This window comes from Colias croceus, chromosome 14 (genome assembly GCF_905220415.1).
Source record: "Colias croceus chromosome 14, ilColCroc2.1".
Lineage (NCBI taxonomy): Eukaryota > Metazoa > Arthropoda > Insecta > Lepidoptera > Pieridae > Colias > Colias croceus.
In genome coordinates, this window is record NC_059550.1 from 4,798,173 (window position 1) to 4,814,713 (window position 16,541).

Below are 16,541 nucleotides of genomic sequence, written 5' to 3' on the forward strand. Positions count from 1 at the left end.
CCTCGAATCGAAGCAGGCGAATTTGGTAAATAAATAAAAATTAAAATAAAATTCTTGTTTAATTAAAAATGAATAATAAATAACAACACCAGTCTAACAATTTACATTTCATACATCGCTCGTTAAGTACCACCTATTATGGTATTTCCACACCACCACTAATGTTCAACAATCACGTCTATTCAAACTTCACTCTCCTAGATTTCCTTTCTTCACTGAATTCCGTGGTTTCAACAACGACATCGCTTCTACAGCAGGAACAACAGCATACGCTTAATAACTTGTAAAGAACGCACGTAAGGATGTAAAAGACTATGCCGATGAAGGCAAGGACATCCAGCTGCATTTGTTGGTACCAGGGCACGGTGGTAGATGTCGCTACTAGCTGAGGTGTGCCGCGATATCTGGCTACGTACTCGACCCAGTAGATGGCACTTTCAAGGGGGGACATAGGACGGTCGTGCCACATTCTTGAGACGAGTTTCGCTTGCTCTTGGGACCTGAAAGTTTGAGGGCTCATTTGAGATTTTTTTTTATATTTTACTGATTACTTTTTTCAGAATGATAGTAGTAAGCTATAATCACAGGTAATATAATGCTATACTACTATAAGTTAAGTATACTAACTAAGTAACAGCTCTACTGTTATTATTTTTAAGATTACCTGTTAACAAATTTATATTGCTTGAGAAACTACTGTTCTGCGTAAAATACATAAAAACAGCAGACTTCTAAAGAAAAAATACGCGTCAGATAACGTGAGAAAACGGAATTTTGCTTCCGGTACATGCTTGACGAAACACGGTAACCATGAGATTATTGTACCGCGTACATCGCGATTTAGTGACTTCTTCTGGAATTTTCTTTCAAGTTTCTATCAAATCTTGAATGAGATAAATACCTACTCTATTACTTTTAAAGAGAATCTTTGATTCACCTAGTTTGATAGGTAGTATTTAAGTATTCTTAAAATACACGGCATTTTAGACCAACTTAAAAAAAAAGAAAAAACGACTTTTAATTACTTCGGTATATTTATGGTACAAGCAAAATTACACTTTTGAAATGTTTTGTATATTTGCCAAGAGGCGCTAATTATTTCTAAGCGTTCTATAACATTTATCTCAATTAGATTATAATATGTTTTTAACAAGTTTTTAACTATCAGTGATAATTAATTGAGAAATCAGTCGGATCGTTCAAAAAGTTTTTATTATCCTCTAGGTAATTCTACTTACTTTGGATCCAATGCGTCATTGATAGCGTCCAATAGATACTCCTTCTTCAAGTCTTGGTATGAGACTATGGTAGCCACTCCTGCATCTGCTAAGGCTGCAGCATTTCCGAACTGATCTCCGAATAATGGAATGGCTATGACAGGGATACCAGCGTCGAGTGCTTCTATGGTGCTCAAGATGCCAGCGTGGGAAATGAATACTTTCACGTTTTCGTGTTCTAGAATATTAAATAGGTTTGTTTAAAATAGCGTAGCTCTAAAAATAAAGTTTGGAATTAAATTTTCAATATCCCAAAATCTAATGTAATCTAATGAACTAACTAAACGTCTTACGAATTAAACATTCAAATATGGACTTGTTATTTTTATGTAATATAACTATACCCGGCGCGGCCTAAGATGATCCCTATGACACTGACAGTTATTCTCAAGAGACAAACTTGTAATGGCGTCACCATTAAATTAGAAACGTATTGGAGGCGTCTAAAAATGGCATTTATTAATTTTTACGTAGCTTTATCCTATTACAATGATATTCCGTTGGAATTATAACAATTCTTATCATTTACGAGAAATTATATCAATCTGACTTTACGTTTACGTCCTTCAAAACTTACATCGTTGGCATTTATCGACTAGTGCGGAAAGTATCGATAAACAAATTTCGATAATGGAAACGAGTTCACATTTTTTCCATACTTAAGCTATAGTTCATTCACTATTGAATGGAACAGAAGATCGCAGCATACTTAATTAATAATTACCGTTCGCGTTAATTTACTTACCTATGATAATATAAGTTTTTTAGAAAAATTAAATGGGGGATTCCATTTTCATGATAAAATAATATACACTGTGTTAAATGGGTTAAAAATTACGAGAAAATGATAAGGTGTATTTTTATGTTTTGGAAAACTTTCGTTTTACTTACCGTTTCGTTTGCATAATAGACGTTAAAAATTCATTTTATAATATTTGTAAAAACATGTTTACCGAGGTGGCTGAATGCAAACCACGCCTTTGCCTATAAAATAGTAAAGTATCGACACGATCCATCATACGAGCAATCACTAAGACGAACTGTCATAGGGATCATCTTAGGCCGCGCCAGGTATACTAATCTATAGGATTTAACTTCGTAATAACTCGTCTTTCAATAATGTCTTTTTTATACATTATGTAATATATGGCACGAAACACTTTTTTGGGTTGTACAAGAAGCCGAATGAATAACGCGTTTTTATAATACATTACACACGAACTCTGTACCTACCTGATTATGAACATTCTCAATGAATAAACATTAGTTTCAAATAATATTCTTTGATTACGTTATTTTAGTAGATATAAAAAGTAATAGTCCGCTACGAATGTACGTTTCGACTTATAAAATTGAATATCAGTACAGACTATGATACTCACTTAAGATATCATATTGAGGCAGCCATCTCATAGTCATAACGTTTCTTGGCAGATTCTCTACGATGCCCCCATCCCATTTCCACAACACTCTAAGAGGCAATTTACCGAATGTTGATAGCAGTTCATTTAATTTATCGCTCGGTAGTGTTGAGTCCTTTACTGTTGAACCTAAGTTCATATAAATGACACCGTGCTCTGCCTCGTTTATGAATCTCTCGATTTCCTGAAATTGTTGAAGAGATTTTGTATTATTCTATAACTAAATTTTAATCCTATAATAGGGATGGTCATACAAATTATCTCTTAGTGTGTCTTATTGGATAAAAGAAAAGTATATTTCATTGGATATTATTGTCTCTATTACGTTATAATACACGTAATATGGACCTAAGTTATAATATTCAGTAAATTATTTATGATGCTTCTATATCCAATGATGGGTAAATTTAAAAAATGACATCATTGCTGTTGCTGCTTTAAATATCGATGATAACATATTGCGTTTTTGTGTACACTGTAATACATTATATTTTGTGGAAAATTGAAAATTTACAAATCAATACAATATTATAGGGAAGGTATAGCTGTTAATCATACATATTTTCTGGTTAAGTAACACATAAGAATAGACGTTATTTGGTTAACATACTTTTCAGTTTCCACGCAATTCTCTAGAGACAGGGGTTACTGACATCGGACTTTCTCCCGCTGCAGCTGTTATTACCGTTGCATTTTATTAATTTTATATTTCTTATTGTCGTTATTAGAGGCCATTCTTTTATATGTCCATTGTTTCAAATAAAATGGGACTAAATAATAAGACTGTGTTGAATAGAGGTAGGTACGTAATTAATTACACTTTATTTTTCATGACCGAACATAAATTGAATAATTTAGGTGACAAACGAATAACTACCTACAAAATAAGTTAAAATTAAGTTTTCTATAAGAATCTGTATTTTTATTATTCTTGTTGGTCATTTCATCTAGGTATTCTATGTTTATTATCATGACAAAATATGTAAAAGATCGTGTTGCATCCCGTAGGAAATGCTAATTCATTCAAAAACATAACATGCATTCTAAATTATATATTTCCTAGCTAATATATAGTAAAAAGTCTTATGTTAAATTTATCGATAGTCTTTGTACCTACGTAGAGTCTCGAGTTATTAATATGTATGGACAATAATAATTCCGCTAGGCGCTACGCACAATGAGCAGTGTGCATATCGCTCTATTGTGGTCATTATATTAAATAATAGGAGCTAATTGTCATTCAATATTAATTGATACTAACCGTGGGAATAATCTTAGGAGGCCTTATGTGTATACCTCCGATATCAATTACGTTATCCGACCTGGCAACCCCACCGAAAACCGATTGATGTGTGTTTACAAACACAAGGCTTGCATTGGCGGCGATGCTTTCCAACGTGGGGAGGTTATCACCTAAATATTTGTACAAATAAACATGGTCCGTCACTTGTGATCCAATATAATACACCCATTGGGTAATGTAGTACAAAACATAGCTCTTCAATCGGTCAAAAAACCAAGGTTGCTTTCCATACTGCAACAGTGACTGAGGAACATGGGCTGAATTGAAATTGATCCCTAGCCTATTGAAATGCCAGGGATGAATTGGCTGCGGATTGAAAGCGATGTACGGTGCACTCAAATTTGCCGCCAGAGCGAGAGCGCAATCACTGTTATAAGACTCTACTATTATCACATCGTATTGAGGTCGAGTTCTTATCATGTGCAACACCTGATTGTTATTCATAAGCGTTTTACAGTCGTCGTTCCCGGCTTTAGTTGAAACTAACGTCTCGAACGGAACCCGCGACACCTCATTCACGATTACCGACTCAAAAGATAAACCTTTGTACACTGGATTTTCACTCAATAATATGTCTTTGTAATTATCCGGTGCGTTTGGCATTTGAAAGTGGCTAATGAGAGTCACATCGTGATTTCGAATCGCCAATTCACGGAATAGTGTTCTATATGTGAGGTAGTTATTTCGGTCAAGGGAAGGGAATACGCCGAGTATTCTGTAGCTGTGTGCAGCTATCACTTGTGCAACGAGAAAGACAAAGAAGGCATTGTGTTTTGCCATTTCGGACGTTCGTTTTGTTGCGCGGCGCGGAGGTTACTAGGGCGTAAATGGAAGCTATGCATATAGCTTGCGTATCCAGCTAATAATAGGTAGATGCTATGAGGTAATGCCGCTGACGGTGTAGCTATGTCGTAATATTCAAAAATATTCGGTAACCGCGCGTCGTCACTGCCGTGACCTTGTTTTGCAGAGCGTGCTGCGGAACCAGCCGAAGGCTCCCGACTGCCTCAAAAGTGGTAAATAAAGCGGTAGCGATAATGTTTGTTGTCAATTATTGATAAAAGTGGGTTGGGGTGGAATGCTTAATTACAATTCTATTAATATTAATTATATTATCTACTCAATGTTTATTCCAACGCGACGTTTTATTATAGATTGAACGTTATGTTATAAAGGGTGTCCCACTATTGGTAAGTATACTAAACGCGAAGGGTAGTTTTGCATACACTGATCATGTAAAAAATACTTAAACAACAAAATTACATCAAAAAAATTTTGTTAATTTTTTTCTGAAAATCCATGTTTTCTTCTCTAGCTTGAATATCGCGCAGCCTAAGTATATGCCGGCTGCGCGATAAGTCACGTGCTGGTAGCAAAGCTGGGTGGCTTGCTTGTTATGGGTGTACACTGTACACATAGAGATTTAAGAATTCATCTATTTGAAAACAAAACTGCGCCGGGTAGTATTTTTTGCTTACTCAGCGCATGCAAAACTATAACCTCCTTTGAGCTTAGTATACCAACTGTGGGACACCCTGTATAGCGGTCTCGCTAAAGGTTGTTCTGCCTTACTCCACTTAAGAAAAATAGATATTGTTCGCCGATTCTAAAGATCTACCCAATAGGCACAAACATATTCATGATGATGATCGGTCCCACAGTTTCGGAGGAGTATGGTAACGAACATTGTGACACGAAAATTTATTTAGAAAAGGAGATTAATGAACTGTTATTGTTTTCCTTAAAAATAATAAATAATGTTTATTTTGCGCATTATTTTTGCATGTTATTATTTTATAGTTAGAATTTAAATTAAATTCATCATGAACCAATATTTTTTTAGAGTTCCATTAATAAATAAATCAAAACGTCGGTTAAAAGAAGGTTAAAGTGACCTATCTCAACTATTGATACGAACAATGCATGTTTCTTATCTTATCAAGCGAGTCCTTACAAATAATACTATAATACAGGCTTATTGTGAATACTTCGCATTTGATCAAAGACCAAAGTCCACATTTGAAAATATTACGTTATCTATACTTTTTCTTAAATACCTAAGCGACATGTATCTAGTCTATAATATCGATAATTATTGGCCAGACAAAGGCGCAACGCCTCCGATGGCACGGTCACGTTTTAAGAATGGGGGATGATCGGGCCGTGAAAAAGGCATATCTGGGCATACCGACTGGCCGACGCCCCGTGGGCCGTCCTAGATATCGATGGAGCGACGCAACATTAGCCGATCTACGCAATCTGGAGACCGTCAATTGGCAAGAAACTGCGCGCGATCAAGGAAAGTGGCGTGAACTCGTGTCGGAAGCCAAGACTCTGTTTGGGTCGCAGAGCTAGTTAAGTAAGTAAGTTGGTATACAGCAGCGATATAACGGGTTTATGGAATGTGAATGTCTTGATGTTCAGAGAAATGTTTATTGACATTTTCACACATACGTTTATACATAAAATAAAAGTAAAGTGAAGTAGTTACCGCTACATAAATTTCAATACTATACTAGTTGTACCGTTACCACTTCAGACGGGCAGACGTTCTTATAGTTCTGTGGGCAGACACATACATCTGCATGACTTGATAGATTTTATTATTAGACCAGCTTTCTATAGGTAGACTACTAGACGAACCCAGGTCCTCACTCCTCTCGGTTCTACGCTGACCAATGACCAGTTAAAATGCAAGTGGATGATATTACCTATATGCTATTATTATAAACAGGTGTATCGATCGTGCAGACATAGCCGAATATACATAGATAAGGTACGGATTTATAAAAACAAACACTAAAATCTTAGATACTGAAATGATGTAAGTATATGAAAATTTAAATTTTCATTTTCTAGAAAGTTTATTTAATTGCATTTGCATTTTCTAGAAAGTTTATTTAATTTTAATAACATCTTATGTTTAAAACTCGGAAATAAACATCATTGATTTTGGCTGAATAAGAATACATTTCAGTTAATGAAAATACAGAATATTGGGTCAGAACTCATGAGACGTTTTACGCTACCCTCGAAGTAAATTAAATTTTTGTAGATTATTTATTCGGGATTCTTAAATAAATGTTGCACATGATCGTATCTTTCAGCAGACAAGTATTATTTTGTGTTTTATGTAAATAATCGTTTTTGCTCATAATTTCAGGCAGGCGTAAATAAGGAAATATTTGGATCCATCATTTTTTCATAAGTACCTCGTTGGAAAGCGATCTTATCACTTCGAACTATATATTGCTATGACATCTCCATGTTTAATTGTGAAACCTGATAGGAATATTTTATTGAAAGAAGTAACTACATAGCTAATCAATTTGTCAGCAGCTGGCTGATCGGTTACACTATATCATACCCAGGTTAGGAATTATATCTAAAAGAAAATCTATCTATCTATCTAATAAATTATAATGAATATCCACTACGCTAAATCACCAATAATCTGGTATTATCTATACAGACAAAGAGAAAAGAAAAAGATATCAAAATGCAACCCCAAACGCTCTATTATATTCGAATTTGTAAGAGGCATTAGTTCCACGACCAAGTTGGGAGCCCTCGACAACATAAAAATGTAATTACAAGTAGGAACTTCGAGGCACTTAAATATAGATTTACCCTTTGAAGAGCGATTTTAATGGCGGAGAGGTGTGAGATCCATCATATCTCGATTGTGAAGATCTCAATTATTCCCCTCCTCCGTTCTGATAACCTTATTCATTTTTCACGCATTTGACGGCTACGTTAAGATATCCTTGTTATTTGATGTTAAAGCCTGTTTATTTGTTACAAATTTGTGTTTGTAACAAATAAACAGGCTTATTTATCTTTTATACTAAAGCTTTTATACGTACAACGTTAAATGAAACATAGGTACGCCTATCGCTAAATACTTACATGTAATAACTACGTGTAGGTGTATAAAAACATACGGCTATATTATTATACTATTAGATTTACGTGTGTAAACGTTCAGAAATAAATTTTAAGCAAGAATAAATAATATATTATTTATAACTATCCTGCAATAACAATGCACATTATTTATGGAGGAACTAAATCAAAGATAATAGTGATTAATGGTTTCAATGTTAATGATTCTTATTTCGCTTTATTAAGCTATAAGTATTGTGTATTTTTATCAGTATGACTGCCACATATGTTTGACTTAACTGTTAATGATAGCTACAGTAATATGCTTTAATATTGATCATTGTTTGGGCTGTATTTTTTTATGCACAGATATGATAATACATGCTGTTCCATTAGTAAGTATAGGGTTATCAAATGCCTTTCGGCTTTCAAATATACGAACTCGCAAAATCTTTAGTATAAATAGATAATAATGCAGAAATTAAGTTTTCTGAAGTAGGTAGGTAACGTACAACGCCATTGATATGATAATTCACTATACATTTTTCGATGATTGCTATCTCTAATACTCTGCTTATAATCAACGTAGAGCTCTTACTAAAAACATAATATTATTAAATCCCTATCAGATGGTTTCTTTGATCTTATATTAATAAGTAGGTTACTATAGTAGGAAAAGCCTCCGTAACTCAATTTTAATATCACGGTTGTGAACTGATGTGATCTTATAAGTTTGCTTTTAAACTTATCAGTAACTATTAGCAGCATATTAGTTTAATGTCGAGAGAGTGCCAAGGCAAAATGGCGTCCAATATATTCAATATTCTAATATTCTAAGTTTCAATATATTAAGTATTATGGATGTGGTTGTGCTATATGAGAATTTAACAATTTGTGTTACTAATCCATACTAATATTATAAATGCGAAAGTAACTCTGTTTGTCTGTCTGTTACTCAATCACGCCTAAACTACTGAACCAATTTTCATGAAATACCGTAGCGTACCGATACCCGAGAAAGGACGTAGGCTACTTTTTATCCCGGGAAAATGACGCAATCTCGGAAATCCCACGGGAACGGGAACTATGCGCATTGTCTTCGCGGGTGCAGCCGCGGGCGGAAACCTAGTTGATGATAATTTTGTGTACTACGTATCGATTTTTAAGCTTTATGTTTAGTTACAATTGTCATCTAATGTAAAACGTTGACGTTGAGACTGTTTCGAATCGAGCAATAATGGAATCGAATCGATCGAAACATGGAGTATGAAATATGCTCTAAAACTTAAAGTCTAAAAATACTCGGTGACAAGGAATAGGAGTGCCACTAATGCAAAAAGCAAAGAATTCCTATTCTATTGCTGTTATTCTAGATCAAGAATCACTTGAGAGATGAGTTTGAATTGATACAACACAGATTTTTCGGGAAGGTATTGTTCAGCTTCAGATAAAGGATAAAATAACTATACAATGTACTACAGATAATATAATATTGTACTAGTGTAGTGCTCATTAATAGATCCATAAATATTGCTAATATTAACTAATGTTAAACTCAATCAAAATCTGTTTACATAATTTTGGTTTCCAATCAGTTGGTAAATGTACTAATTAAGCAGCACCGTGTATCGGTGAAATTGTTATTTTACATTTTAATAGTTCAACAGACTTTATAAATAATTTAATGAAATGAACACTTTACAGATAACATAATTCTACATCATATGATTTAAATAAAACTGTTTTATAATAAAATAAGTAGAAAGTGATACATAAAAACAATAATTTAAATAGTGAGAATCCAGGACACATAGGAAGTAACTCGAGTGTAGGCTGCTGGGAAACCTTTGTCACAACCTGCGCTTGCGCCGAATGAGGTAATACCGATCTGAAAAAGTAATACAAATTGATGAAAGGCAAAGATATTAGAATTTGAGATTGTTGAGCTGTGCGCTCAAGACGAAGATTGCTCGTACCAATTGAGAAACCTTCGTGGGCTCATGCTCAACACTTTACTGAAGATCATCACATTACCAAATGCTATAATATTATAATATATTGACTCAGTATTAATAAGTTTATATCAAAACTCAAACGAAATAAATAATGCATAGTACCTAAGTATTATTATGTAGGCATAGTTACTTTCTTTTCTGCTGTATCAAAAATAGTTTATTCCATGGTTTCGACAAAATTTTTAACCATCATCATTATTCTTTTATCTATCCTAGTTTAATACTAATACTAACCAAGATCCGTTTTCCCTTATTATCAACAGTGAGGGGGCCACCGGAGTCTCCATTGCACGTACCCCGGCCATCCGATCCATCAGTACATATATTAGTTGCCCGTACTATATCACCATACACTGCTTGGCATTGCTCATTGGAAATTATTTTCAGATGAACAGAATTTAAGTATTGGTTTCGGGGAATTGTACCACCTGATAAAAGTTAAATTACTGTTAATTAAATTAAATGATTCCTAGAATTATAACTTAACTCGTTTAAGCCTTAATTTGGGTTAAATTTAAAGAACAATGCATATTAAATCCCATTAATTGCGCGTCTCCTGTGGTTTTACTTCATAGGTAAAATTATTGTACAACTAAATAGATGCTTATGAATTTAAATTTATACAGAAACATATTCACTCTAGCTTCTTTCTTAAGTGCCAAAACATACGTATAGCAATTTCTATGAATTTTTTTTTATAAATTCATCCATAAAAGTACAGTAAGCATTTATTTTTAAGAATCGTAGTAAAAGTTTCTTAGCCTCATGTAAAAGTAAACTAATTAAAGGTTCGAAGGTGAGATTGGTTAATTGGATTAATTGTTTCGAAGTAATACCTTGACAAACATGTACATAAACCTACACACTTTTATATTTGTTTGAACCTTTTTCATTGAGGGGAGGTCATGCGTGTAGTTTACCCACGTTAAAGCCATCAGTTATATTGTTCCTTTGAGAAAATTGGAAATCTTGATGCTACTATATTTGAAATCAAGTAAAAGACGTTATAAACTATGTAAAGGAATGACGTTCCTACCGCTCTTTGTTAAACCGAATCCAGATGCCAGTGCGGTCCAACCAATGAAATTTTCATTAAGTTCGTGCTGGCTTGGTAGTCTTATAGGTTCAATTACATCTGAAATAGTATCATTTTCTGTTTATTCAGGTTCATCTATTTAAAATGTACTAATTTATAAAGCTAAAATATGAAAACACAAACAATTTACAAAACACATAATTATTACAGGTACAAACCTGTAAAATTAACCGGTGAAATGAAAACTATAGCAATATCGTTCTCTGTAGTGTTAGGGTTCCAGTCGGTATGGATAACTGACCCGTCAGAGTCCATTCTTTCTCCTCCTGAGAAGATATGACTGGATCCAAGCACCACAGTGATGTCCTGAGCTCTGGTGTTCCCGTCGTAAATACAGTGGGCTGCTGTCACTACCCGTGTAGGGGTGATCAGAGATCCTCCGCAGATAGATGTTAGCAAACGTAGTACTTTAATTACAAGACCTGCCTAGAGGAAAACATATTCTTGTATAGAAAGATAACATGGCGCAGTGGATGTATTTTTAGTATTAATAATTTTTGAAGTAACACCTAATCATTCTATCGTTCTTTAAAAATATGTTTGATAGAAATTATCACAACTTCCCTGTCAATGTATGAGAGTAGTTTAAAGTTAAATAATTATGTTTTAAATAATTATTCTTTGTCATCGTTATGCCATAGTTAGGTCTGGTGACGAACCTTTGCATATTCATAAAACCAACAAGAAGTATACAGGGTTAGTTTTCAATGACCGGCCAAATTTTCAGAAATGGTTCAGAATCGATAACATTTTAGATCTAATGAAAAAAGAAACCTTTTTTTTAAATTAGATTTCATTCCTGTCTGCCACTAAAAAGCGAACGTGTGGATATTACAAAAGCACAATTCAGTTCAACAACCTAGATAGGTAGAAGTTAGCACACACATAAATTTGGCGATGCGCGCACGCACACAAGTGCATTGATTCTGGCGGTGTTTACGATTTAGGAAATTTTTAAGACATTTTCAAATGAATGCTATTATTTTTATTTTATTTTATTCGACAATAATGTTTCAAATGTACCTTTAGTTTAATATCTATCGAAAATTTTGGCTGGTCATTGAAAACTAACCCTGTATAAGGTCACTTAATATTTGTCCATTTATATCTTATTTATATAAACAAAATGCCTGTTTAATCATCGGTAGGAGATATAAAAAATTAACGTTCTGATAAGGTACAGGAAGCTAAATCTATCACCGCCCCCAAAGACAAATCGATTAATCACTGCAGGAATAAGACATAGTACGAATGCCGTGTAACAAAGCATTTATTTTATGTTCTATTTATGTAGGTATACATTCAATCCAGGGGGTTGAGTCCATGATATTTTAAGGCAGTATTAATTTCTGTGTCGGAAAGTGATGGCGCTAGACCTGTAATATAGTTACACACTTACACACTTTCCAGTGTACACACTTTACATCACAAGAACCCGAATACGGTAATAGGTAATTGGAATGGTATGTATCAATAATACAGAATTTCTTTTACTCGTAAACAATTGTCCATCAGATGCTCTGCTTCACTGCTAATATGAAATGTGGGTTAACAAATATTTTACAAATCAAACAAAAATACATTATTTCTTTCTAACATTTATTTGATAAATCGTTATTTTATGAAGGAAATTTAACTTACTTGATAAGGTACGTGGCTTATATCGGTAGCGCGTCCTCCAACAACTTGATTTATGCTACTGTAGGCTAAATATTTTGCTTCAGAAGCCATCAACCTTGCTGCTTCTGGTATACCGGTACTAAGATGGTAGTTGTATATGGAGAGATTTTCTATATCGACATTTGATGCTATCGAGAACTTAGTCAGAAAAATAATCAGAAAAATTTGCAGGCACACCATTTTGGTCGTATTGTGTCGTGGACTACATGAATTTTGTTCTGTATATTACAATATAAAATTCGCTTCTGAACCGTATGTTACATTATTATACTAAATAATTGGTTGTAATGTGAAGTGTAATAAATAATCGATTATTGAAATTATATTTCACGGACTTTGAATTGAAATTTGAAACCCATGCAAATTGGTGAAATAAATTACAGATGCTATAAAAACTGCAATTGCTACAATGTCGTCCGTGCAGTATTTTGATAAAGTACCCTTGCTTTGCAAAGTTTTTGTGTAACATTTGTCAAAAATTTTTATTAATTCCGTAAGCTGTTTCTTATTTATTTATTGAAAGAAATAAGATAAATATAAAAAAAGAGAATAAAGCGTGTATATTTAAATTTATTAAAACCACTTTTAAACAAAAGATAGAAAATTTTAATTATGGTGAAATTCCTTCACAGAAACGTCCACTGGTCACACATTTGTTTGTGTTCACATTCACTATTGCGTACAATATAAAATACTGTTGAATTCAACTGAACAAAAACCTTTTGTCCTACAATTAATTCAATTTTTAAGTTTCAAAGTGAATTTCTATAAGATCTTTTTTCATTTACATAATCTATACATATAATAAAATCGTAGGAAAGTCAAAACTGTACATTGAATATTTTTTTAAAAGAATACATAATCCATGATCTATAATGGATATAGAAGCCAAAAACATAGTTTTTAGAATTTTTGTCTGTTTGTCTGTTTGTCGGTTTGTCTGTTTGTCTGTTTGTCTGTATATTTGTCCGAGCTAATCTCGAAAAGTACCGCATAGATTGACTTCAAATTTTGCATGAATATTACTAACAGGTCGGGTGAGGCTTTTATATACACATTATCATGCTATCACCTCCGGGGGAGGAGCTGTGAACCTTTATTTTTCTAACGTATTCCTTGTATTACACAACGTACAATCTAAAGACTCATGTTTAAATGTTGTTTTTGGGTAAGCCACGCTATTATCTAGCTTTACACTATAAAAACAACGTCATTTACGTAATTTTGGCAGAAAAACAGTTTAATGAATCTTAGTAGTATAAAGACAAATTTGAAACAGCGCCATCTATGAGACTTCATTAAAATCAAATCAATTTACATGTTTAACGCTTCTTGCAAATTTATAATTAAAAATTAAATAATATGATGTTGGTGGGGTTTTTAATTGTACTTATTTATTTAACTTTTTAACCCATGTCTTCCCAGAGTCCACTTCAGGTGCTTATATTTTATGTGAATATACTAAATAAAATTTTACAAGTGAGGGTAGATGTTTATTATTTGATGTCAAACAAGACACTATTAACAGTTAATTGTGACATTTAAAAAAATCCTTCTTGCGTTCCCACAAAAGGTAAGTTGTAGCTTTTATATTTATTCTTTATTAATTTATTATATAGTTAGACTCATGTTTTTAATTAGAATTGAAGTTACGACAAAATAAGAAAATGATGAAATTTTATTTTTATGTATAACTTACAAGACTATATTAAACGCCCAAAGAAGGTCACTTTAGTTCTTGATAGAATTTTATTTGTTAATAGCTTTTTAATAAAAATTAGGTAAAGTAATGTTTTCATTTTTTTTATTTACAGATTCAATGTTCATAAAAATTAACGATTTGCATGAGGATGTAGTAGAAATAAGTATCCTGGCGCGTGGTCAATTGTTGACTAAAGTTAATTTCCAACGTATGGTACAATCATTGGAAGAATCTTGGGTAATTTTAGAGGATATTTTTCGGGAATGAGAAAAGCGGCAGCCAACCACGTATCAGCGTGCGTGCGTGAGAAACTACCTACGTTTTAGTACCAAAAAAAATGTTATTTTGAAACGTAAATATTGCACTCACAACTACTGTACAAGTATGATTTTTAATCGTGCTTTACTGTCATCTGATTGTTTTATTATCGTTATGGCTATCGCGGTACAGATCGTACTGGGATCAGAGTACATATTATTTATCAATTGGTGTGGTAATATACGTACCACACCAAGTAAAATATTTACAATCATACCAAATGGATTAACACGGTATGTACATAAGGCGGTCTTATCGCATAATAGCGATCTCTTCCAGACTGCCCAAGGTAAGAGATAAAGAATTATACTCATGATCCAGCAATTTTCAACCGAAAAAGAAGTTTTTCTGTAATTGGTAGTTGTTTCATTTATTTATTTTAAATACCTAATTTTACTTTTATATTTGCCCATTTGCATTACATTCAGCTTCCATAAAAACTTATAAAAATTTTATGTTTATTTCTGTCTAATATAAATACTCTTTTTTAGATATAAATAACAAAAACAACTTTTTTATTAAAATTTAGTACCTTGGGAAGATATTATCTATGTGTTAATAGAACAATACATAAAGGAAATTATGTTACGATTTTATACAATGAAAATATGTAAAAAAATATTAGCAGGTGTAATTATTAAATTGATCCCGAACCCAAAACTGTAGTTAATTTTTTTGTCATTTAGTGTTTAATTCATGTCAATTGGTTCATTAATAAAAAAAAATTATGATCATTTAAATAATCACGGCGAACATTTGCTAAGGCATTCATGTACAAGGTGTAATCGTTCAGTGTGCACAGACGATTTTTTTTTTGTAAGTATTACAGATAACAAAAAACTTTAAACTGATATCGAAAGTACTTAACCTAATAATGGCCGTAATCATTTTTTTTAAATAAATCGAGAAATATCAAAAAAAATATCTTTAAACCCTCCCATACATTAAGTACATAATATGAAATATGAATATCCCATATACATTTAATATGAAAGATTTTAGCTTTCTTTTTCTTTTTTTGGTTGTCTGCTTTAATTACTTCGCAAATTTGAAGTGGCATTTTCCACGCTTTTTCCGGACATTTTCACGCATTTTCCGGATATTTTCCGGGCATTTTCCGGGCAATTCCTCACGCATTTTCCGGGGATTTTCCAGGCATTTTCCACGCCTTTTCCGGACCATTTCACGCATTTTCCGGATATTTTCCAGGCATTTCCCAAGCATTTTCCTGACATTCCCCTGACATTTTCCGGAGATTATCCAGGCATTTTCCACGCTTTTCCGGACATTTTCACGCGTTTTCCAGATATTTTCCGGGAATTTTCTGGGTAATTCCCAGGAAATTTCCGGGGATTTTCCAGGCATTTTCCACGCTTTTTCCGGATATTTTCCAGATATTTCCCAGGCATTTTCCAGGCATTTCCCAAGCATTTTCCGGACATTCCCTGACATTTTTCCGGAGATTTTCCAGGCATTTCCACGCTTTTTCCGGTCATTTTCACGCATTTTCCGGGGATTTTCCAGGCATTTTCCAGACATTTTCCTGACATTTTCCGGGAATTTTCCAGGCATTTTCCACGCCTTTTCCGGACATTTTCACGCATTTTTTGAATATTCTCCGGGCATTTTCTGGGCATCTCTCAGGCATTTTCCGGGGATTTTCCAGGCATTTTCCACGCTTTTTCCGGATATTTTCCAGACATTTCCCTGGCATTTTCCGGAGATTTTTCAGGCATTTTCCACGCTTTTCCCGAACATTTTCACGCATTTTCCGGATATTTTCCGGGTATTTCCCGGACATTTTCACACATTTTCCGGGGGATTTTCCAGATATTTTACAGGCA

The 16,541-nt window shown here is 33.5% G+C and overlaps 2 protein-coding genes across 2 annotated transcripts; both read right to left on the minus strand.

Moving 5' to 3' along the window:
* Nucleotides 1-40: 40 nt before the first annotated feature.
* LOC123697231 (UDP-glycosyltransferase UGT5-like) lies at nucleotides 41-4,998 on the minus strand. Its single transcript, XM_045643671.1, has 4 exons — nucleotides 3,960-4,998; nucleotides 2,660-2,882; nucleotides 1,239-1,455; nucleotides 41-500 (listed from the first exon to the last, which is right to left on the minus strand). The coding sequence occupies exons 1-4, from the start codon at nucleotides 4,779-4,781 to the stop codon at nucleotides 179-181; spliced, it is 1,584 nt and encodes a 527-aa protein (XP_045499627.1). The 5' UTR covers nucleotides 4,782-4,998; the 3' UTR covers nucleotides 41-178.
* Nucleotides 4,999-9,352: 4,354 nt separating this feature from the next.
* On the minus strand, nucleotides 9,353-12,939 carry LOC123697232 (brachyurin-like). The gene is made up of 5 exons (XM_045643672.1): nucleotides 12,639-12,939; nucleotides 11,156-11,423; nucleotides 10,938-11,036; nucleotides 10,136-10,329; nucleotides 9,353-9,774 (listed from the first exon to the last, which is right to left on the minus strand). The coding sequence occupies exons 1-5, from the start codon at nucleotides 12,855-12,857 to the stop codon at nucleotides 9,673-9,675; spliced, it is 882 nt and encodes a 293-aa protein (XP_045499628.1). The 5' UTR covers nucleotides 12,858-12,939; the 3' UTR covers nucleotides 9,353-9,672.
* Nucleotides 12,940-16,541: the final 3,602 nt, after the last annotated feature.

Bases quoted from the DNA above. Each gene is read 5' to 3' on its own strand.
- LOC123697232 (XM_045643672.1), bottom strand. From the start codon at position 12,857: ATGGTGTGCCTGCAAATTTTTCTGATTATTTTTCTGACTAAGTTCTCG. The intron at 10,330-10,937 runs GTAGGAACGTCA...AACTTTTATCAG, and splicing joins ATTCGGTTTAACAAAGAGCG to GTGGTACAATTCCCCGAAAC. The intron at 9,775-10,135 runs GTTAGTATTAGT...TTACTTTTTCAG, and splicing joins ATAAGGGAAAACGGATCTTG to ATCGGTATTACCTCATTCGG.
- LOC123697231 (XM_045643671.1), bottom strand. From the start codon at position 4,781: ATGGCAAAACACAATGCCTTCTTTGTCTTTCTCGTTGCACAAGTGATA. The intron at 2,883-3,959 runs GTTAGTATCAAT...CAACAATTTCAG, and splicing joins CTCCTAAGATTATTCCCACG to GAAATCGAGAGATTCATAAA. The intron at 501-1,238 runs GTAAGTAGAATT...TCAAACTTTCAG, and splicing joins AATGACGCATTGGATCCAAA to GTCCCAAGAGCAAGCGAAAC.